The following is an 8,164-nucleotide window of genomic DNA, read 5'->3' on the forward strand; positions in this document are numbered from 1 at the left end:
ACGTTAAAGATCCCTTGGTGGTCTAAAATCGATAAGAGTAGGCTTCGGCCGCCACCCGGGCAAAATTCAAAATTTCCTACCATCGAAAAAGTATTAGGTGTGTCCCGCGCGCTCATATGACCTATGCAGTTGCGAGCGCCGTAAAACCCTATACTAAACAAACAAACAGGTTCGACTGTATTCATAAAAGTGTATTGCCCTTAGCTCAAAGTAGGTTCTCAGGCAGATTGTAATTTTTAGAAAAAGTTCTTTGGCATGTGAATTTTAGATGAAAAAAAAATTCAATGTCATTCATGGTAAAAACAGTTTCTGAGGAAGACCAGGTTCTTAAGCAGCATATTCCTGAAGGGGAGACCAGGGTAGTTGAAATTGACATGTGGATTTGATTTTGTAACGTCATTGAATATTAACATTCTAACCTTTTTTTTTTCCATATTTGTTCGTAAACTTCAAAACGTTCTCCTTTCAGTTGAGCAACCTCAGTCCCTGTTTAACCATTTCCTTATGCAAATGGGGAAAAAACTCAACTCTGTGTCAACATCTCTGTCCAAAGAGAAAATTCCAGAAACTGAAACAGCTGATGAGAATTCTGCCATTGTTGTAAGTTCATTAGAGTGTGTTCTCATTATTGTTTAAGATGACGTGTGGTTTTGTCCTTGTGAATACTATAAGGGAATTTTTTGTACATTGTATTTAATTACTAAGCTTTTTTAAAAAAATGTTTGGCTTTGTTTTTCTGTCAACATAAAGTAAATGGTCTTGTGTGACAGTGAATGTTTGGGTTTAGCAGCCCTTTCAACTCTGTCAGCTTATTTTTTTTATAGAACATTTTGTTTTGATGTTGGTGTCTTTATTCCCCGTATAAAAAAAATCTAGCTTTAGATTATTTAGGAGAGGGACTTTGAATCTGCCTGTCTAGGCCAGCCTGGACTAAGAAGGATACAATGTCTTGGCAGAAAGGCCAAGATACTTGAATAAAAATTCTTTCCACTTGGGAATTGAACTACGGTTTCTTGCATGTGCCAGCAAAGTGCTTAACAGTTGCACCTCGGGCAAAGGTATTAGGTGATATAATATGAAGGAAGGCCTCTAAATTCAACATCCGTCTCTGATAAGACCAGTTATAGGACAAGGTTTGGAAAAATTATGTCCTCTTTGTTAGGGTGTCCAAGAGGAAATGTTTCTAGTTATTTTGTGCGGAATCGTTCGTCTCTTAAAATTTTTTTTTTCCCAATGGTTTCAACTTTTTCTTATTTTTATCTGTCTCTCGTATCTTATCTACCCTCATTTAGCATGACCTCATGTACAATATGGGAGGGTATAAATTGACTCCAGAATCGGCTCATTGTTATAGTTCACTCATGATATACTTTCATGGGAAGTGAACTGAAACCCGCTTCTCATTCTAACAAGGTAGAAATGTTCTTTGTATGGGAACGGAATTGAAGCCTAGTACTCCCTCCAATCTGCTGGAATGTCTGTTTGAATGAACGCAGAAAAAGCAAAGTATTATGAGCTTTCGGATTTCTTCTCTCACTCTGTCTGTCTGATGTTTCCCCAGGCGCCGACAAAGACCCCGAATCTAGTGAGTAAGCAACTTCTGCAGAAGGGCGAGAAGGACACATTGTTGCACCTGAACTTCTCCGCACTGTTCTCACAGGAAGGCAGAGGGGACAAGAGTGGTCCACATGTAGAAGACAAGTGAGCACTGTGTCATAGTTATGATTTCCTTGTGACGCTTACATGACGATATTGTATCATTGGTGCTGTGAAACATGTACTTAATGGGTGGTTGGCGGGTGCTCTGGTGTGGTTTGCTCCTTCTTTCCTATCGAACATCTATCGTCCTGATCTCCCCTCTTTCTTTTTTATGTTTGTTACTCTCTTGTAACACCTCTAATCTTCGGCACTTGTATGGCCTTATTGTGTTGCAAGTGCCGTAAAACTCGTACCTAAACTAAAACATGTACTTACACTCAAAATTGCAATGCGCTATTTGGTGTACAGAAGAAAAGATTCAATGCCTATACGTGTGCACCTGAACTGAGTGAGACAGAACTGTGAACTATCTTTGGATGGCGTTAATTTTAAACCCGGAGCATGGAAAATTTGAACCAACTGCCTGCAAATTTGGTTGCTTGACCACAAGGCTCCATACCATGTGAGTGTTGAAAATTTGTTTCCCGACTTGTCATACAGGGACAGCTTCTTTACTTTTGCTTTCTGCTCCATATTGCAGGGTTGAACGTGATTGTTTTTAAAACTGTAAGATCTCTGGTTTATTCTAGAGGCCATAAAGATTGTAAGTTTCAGTCTTGATTTTGTAGTAACTTTATGTCATAAGGAAATACACTTGACAGGAAAAAAATAGAGAGTAGAAAGAGTTATGGGGAAAGACTGGCAAAATCTAAAATGGAAATCACAAAGAAATCGATTTAAAAAACCTGAGACTTTGAAACTTCATTCCTTTTTGACTGTAGGTTAATTATTTTTGTTTTGATTTTCCACTCCACTTACTAAAAAAAAAAGCGAACTGTCAAAAAGAAATGCATTTGTGAGCCTACAGTCTTTTGTTGTTAGCGATCCAGAGCCTACAGTCTTTTAAAATTGATATCTTCAGGGTGTCCATATTGTGGCAATTCCCATTTTCCCAGAGGAGATACTCTTTATTAAAAAGCACATAAAGCTTACTTCCTATTAGGGACATGGGGTGTGTCACATGCAATCTATTGTTGTTGTTATTATTATCATCCCCTTTCTTCTTTTTGTTCCGCTGCTACATCTGTGGGGTTGTTTGCTGCTTGTTCTTCAACATACTGTGCGACTGGTCGTTACACGTGATAGTTTTTTTGACATCGTAGGGCCCCCTGTCTTTTAGCTTAGGGCAACCACATTATGATTTTGAAGGTACTCTGTATTTTCTAAAATTCTGACTAGGGTATTTTCAGTTTTGATAGGAATCTATTTTGATTATTGTTTTTGGGTGATGATGGAAGGCTACTCTTATCGCAGGGGTGTGGCTGATAGACATTAGTAAGAAAGAGTCAGGAGAAACTGGGGAAAGATTCACTTAATCAGGAGTAAGGAAGTAAGGTGTAAGCATTATATGCAATCTCTTGTTGTTATTATAATGTTATTTTTTATCATTACTATTATTTATTGTTATTCTCATTATGTCTGTCCCCCTCTCCAGTGTGGCAGCTAGTGACTCGACCCCCATCAAGAGCCAAGTTTTACGTATGTGTGAGGAGAGCCTGGGACCATACGTGGCCTCCCGCTACAGCAGGGTCTGCTCGCGTCTGCTGCACATCCTCAAGTCAGAGTACAACCTGGTTCAATGTATCCATGCCATGCAGGTGAGCGAGTTCATTTGAGTTTTCAATATTGATGGCTTAAAAAATGCTCGTGGACAAAATAGCATTCGTTTAGTTATTTGAAAAAGTAAGACAGGTAGGCGGAAAAAACAGAGGCCTAAAAGAAGTAGAATTTACCTGTAACACGCCCCAATCACCTGTATGTTGTCGGTGCCATGCTCAGTAATATCATATTTGTGTATATCAGGATTTAACATTGTATTTCCCCTTGAGAAAGTACAGTCAAGCCTGCTCTAGCGGCCACCCATGCAAGATAAGATACGATGAGATACATCCTTATTGTCCAAATCCTGGCACATTGGTTTGGTGTTTCACCACGTACACACACATACACACACATACACACATTCACAAACACACACACGCGCGCGCACAAACATGCACAATCAGCCATACAAACAGCCACCTCCCTTTTGCTTTTTTAAAAACTTTATTGACTACGTGTAAAAGGTCAACATATCTATGACAGCCGCTTTTCTCCTTACAATTTATGACTATCTTAGACAATTTGTGAGGATCAAATCATGGTGAAATCGGGCGCTCGTCAAAATAATTAAGTCAAAGAAATTGGCATTTTCAGACCGTTTGGCAATTTTTTTTCATTTTCTTTTTTTTGGGTTCAACACCTTTTATGTATATTTGAAAGCACATTTTTATGTGGATTTTACTGAAAAACATTAATTAAAAGCACAAAAAATGTCAGTTTTCAGTTTCCAAGGATTCTCAAGTTATGGAAATTACCCAACTTTGGTGTACATTTTCTCGCTAATTTCACCTCTGAAACCAGGTGACCCTGACCTCCTTCAATCACAAATATTTCGACTTCTATTCAACGTAGATGGATATTTTTTTCACCAAAAGCAAGGCAAATGAACTGGCTTTGATATGATAACAATAACCCCATAATGCCCAAAAATTGACGAGCACCTGTTTCCACCATATCGTGACACATTTCGACTGTGCGTAAGTTGTATCCATTGCCAGACGTGTTTTTATTTCCTTCATTTCAGAGATATTTCCTGATGTCCTCAGGGGAGGTTATGTATGACTTCTACAGATCTGTCTTCCTCAAGGTAAGAAGAACTTGTGTGCTCGGTAACACACAAGGATGCTTTGAATGTACTTCTTCTTCTTCAGGTTTCAGGTCTGAAGCAGACATTGACAGTCTTTGTACCCCATTCCTTTCTGATTTTTGTTTGTTTATTTGTTTGTTTGTTTGTTTGTTTCGTGTTCTGATTTTGGTGCAGCTATTTGTACGCTACTACATAAAAATGTGTTGGCGCAGTGAAAATTGTTATGCTTCAAGAAAAACAAAACAATAAAAAAGGGTAATTGTTTAGTCTATGAAAATGATGATGTCCCCATTCCTTTCTGTTATTTGTTCTGATCAGCTCAGTTTTTCTGATTGTATGTGTGTGTTTTTGTGTTTGTTTACTCTGTATGTGTGGGTGCTGTTGATCCGTCTGTGTGTGTTGAACTGAGTGTGATTGTATTTGTTAAACTGAGTGCATTTATGTGTGTGTGTGTGTGTTGAACAGATCCAGAAACGAGAGATGTGGAAAGACTCTGACCTTCTGGAGATGTTCCTGCATGAAGCTGTGGACGGCAGCTACCCTGAGGACACAACCAGGTAGCTCCTATACTTCCTCCTCTCCTCCTCTCCTCCTTTACCTCCTCCTCCCTCCTCCTTTCCATTCTTATTCTCTTTCTCCTCTTTTTTCTCCTCCTTTTCCTTTTTCTCCTTCTCCTCTTCCTTGTCATTTCTCTTCTTTCCTCTATTAGATCTCAGATGCAGACAACTGTTAGTTTCAATATTTCCGGAACAGCTGATAAGTTTACATATAAGACAAGGGCTCCCTATCCCTGGAAGGTATTGACAGTTCTCCAATAAGTGGAATAAATAGATTTTTCCTGATCATGTCTTACAAGAACTTTGTTTTGCCAATTATAAAACTGGAGCTTTGTAATGTAGTGGATTGTTAAGAAGACCAACAATATGTGTTTGGTCAAAATCTGCTTACAATTGTAATCCGTAAACAATCTGTTTGTCCAGCTGTATTTAATTTATGAATGGACGGATTTGTATTTTTATATCAATACATCTGGTGGGGGGGGGGGTAAGCATTTTATGGCTCTCGCAACTGCATAAAGTCATGAGAGCGAGCGGAACACATTAAACATTTTCAGTTTGGTAGGAATTTTGAATTTTGCACGGGTAGCGGCCGAAGCCTACTTTTATCGATTTTTGGACCACCAAGAGATCTTTAACGTGTGCAACTTACACATGGGACCTCTGAGATTTTTTTTTGCCCTTATCCAAAAAGGCTAGGTGTAGATCTCACCTACCATAAGATCAGGAGTGTGGCTGAAAGAATATATCTGTTAATTGTACAAGCGAATTTTTATCAATGTTGAAGTATTTTCAAGCACTGTGTTATCTTTTAGAAGAGATTTTTATTCTTTCTCCATTGCGCATTGTTTGACACACCTGTGATTTATTGTAGTGATGCAAGTTTAGCATCTTGTTGAGATGAAAATGGGCAATATAAATACAGTTTATTATTAGACAGATGGAGATACTTGATGAAAAAACATCCCTAATCTAGAATCAAACTCAGGACTTTTGCCTGCAATGGCAAGGTGTCATACTGCTACACCACAGATGTCGGTGTTTCCCTTTGGGATCAAAACCATTGTCTTTGAGTTTGTTGACCTTTTGTTTTCATTTGTTTGTCAGGTTGTCGGTGTCTGTAGTCCCACTGTCAAGGTCACAGACAGAACACGCCATCAGCGAAACAGACTGCATCCAGTTGAAGTATCAGGTACTGGTGGATTTTACTGCGGCTTTGTAGTGTAGAAACAAAATGTTTTGTCACACTTACCATAGAGTAGTAAATTTAGTAGATAAATAAATTAGTGAATGAATGAACAGACAGACAGACAGACAAAGGACAAAGAGAAGCTCGCTTTTATTGTTCCTTGTAGGGAAATTTGGTTTACAATGGCTTTCATATACTCTGTGCTTGGGTCAGCTTCTTTTAAATTCAGCAGAAATGATACTGCCTGTATGCACTTTGCGCAGTGGTCATACCACTGTTGTGTAAGACATATTTTATTTTGTTGTTTAGAGAAAAGTAAAAAAAAGAAACCCTAATAATGTTTACCTTAGCCAATCTGATGATGACATAATCCAATTTAGAAATATCTCAACAATTGAACCTTTAGTACATGAAGCAAAAACCTGCTATACTGAGGTTACAAAAGAAATGATTGACATTTGTATGGTACTAACAACTAGATACCTAAAACAGATGACTTAAGCAGTTGTACAATGACTTTGTCGGTGTGGGCTGCCTTGTCTGTCAGGTACCGTGGCCGGTGGACGTGGTCATTTCCAGCAGCTGCCAAGATCAATACAACGACATCTTCAACTTTTTGCTGCAGGTTAGTTGTGTGGTTTTATGTGTGTATGTTTATTTGTGGAGTCCATGGAAACTGAAAATTTACTTTTCCCGATGTTTCTCTGTAAAAATCCACACAGAAGCGTGTTTTAAAATGGACATACAAGGGGTTACGCTTAAGAGGTTAAATTCTATGAAAATGTCCAAACCAGCAGAAAAATGCCGGTATTTTCAATTTCACTATGTTGACCAGCGCCTGTACGGCTCTTACTTAAACTAAAACAATTTATGACAAAATAACTAAGCGACAACTCAACAACTTTATCACAGCCCAGGCTGTGTAGAGTACATCCCAGGAGAAAGGTGGAGGGAGAAACTTGATGAGATGCTTCAGTCAGATGGGGAATCAAAGTGGTAAAAGTTAACTTTAGCCCCCCCTATTCAGAAATCACTTGACCTACTGTGCACATCTGCAGTCTTCATTCTTCATGGGGCCACATTTGGGTTAATGTGACATCACATGGGAAAGACGCTTTTAATGTTTTGTAAGAATGAGGGTCAAAATTAACTTAGATCATCAAATTAATGCCCGTTGCATGCAAGTTGATGTTCCCAGCAGTTACCCCCACTAGTACAGTTGAAATTACTCTTTCAATCACCTGTACAAGAGGACCCCCTGTCTAGGACACCCATTTTTTTTTCTCTCAATAATGGATGGTCGCCTTGGACTAGTTCAATAGTACTGGGTTTTTGTGCTTATTGTACTAATGGACATCTTGACAACATATTTGAGCCAACTGGATGACCCTACAACTTCCTTTCTCATGTTTCTTCAGATCAAAAGGTCAAAGTTCACCCTGGAACAGCTGAAATTTGAAGGTAAGATCTGTGTCATATGTTACAGAAAGACATGCTGTGAATCAAGCATAAATCAAATCATGTAGTGTGAGGGTGAGGCTCTGGTGTGATGGCTATTCAGTCAGTGTTATACTGTAGGACTTTTTAATAATAATGATGATTATTGTATTTACACAGGGCATATCCATGTTCTACGGCATGCTCTGTGCCTTTTACAAGTGTTATTACCCCCAGCAGACCCTAGAGCATTCCGAAACATTCTCAGCTTTAGAGAGGCAGCCGATCAAGCGCTCAAACCTTAACAAGCTGACAAGATCTTTCATTGTGTAAAGCTTGGTGCCAATTCCCGCCCCCCTTTCCCCTCCCCAAGAGTGATGTTAGGAAAATTTTTGGAAAGCACCTTTCCCAATTATAAAACATCAGACCTCTAAAAGGGTTCAAACTCACGGCCTTTTAAGATAAGATAAGATAAGATAAGATACATCTTTATTGTCCAGATCCTGGCACATTGGTTTGGTGTTCCACCACGAG

The 8,164-nt window shown here is 38.9% G+C and overlaps 1 protein-coding gene across 1 annotated transcript in view; it reads left to right on the forward strand.

The window, feature by feature from the left end:
• LOC101850285 (gamma-tubulin complex component 5) overlaps nucleotides 1-8,164 on the forward strand; it is a gene marked incomplete in the record, with an annotated part of 40,039 nt that overhangs the window by 25,226 nt on the left and 6,649 nt on the right. Inside the window, 8 exon segments of the mRNA XM_005109516.2 lie at nucleotides 470-600; nucleotides 1,562-1,701; nucleotides 3,194-3,356; nucleotides 4,385-4,447; nucleotides 4,913-5,004; nucleotides 6,112-6,196; nucleotides 6,741-6,818; nucleotides 7,612-7,654. Of these exon segments, the coding sequence (XP_005109573.2) occupies nucleotides 470-600; nucleotides 1,562-1,701; nucleotides 3,194-3,356; nucleotides 4,385-4,447; nucleotides 4,913-5,004; nucleotides 6,112-6,196; nucleotides 6,741-6,818; nucleotides 7,612-7,654 (795 nt within the window).

Source organism: Aplysia californica, unplaced genomic scaffold (assembly GCF_000002075.1).
Source record: "Aplysia californica isolate F4 #8 unplaced genomic scaffold, AplCal3.0 scaffold00785, whole genome shotgun sequence".
NCBI lineage: Eukaryota > Metazoa > Mollusca > Gastropoda > Aplysiida > Aplysiidae > Aplysia > Aplysia californica.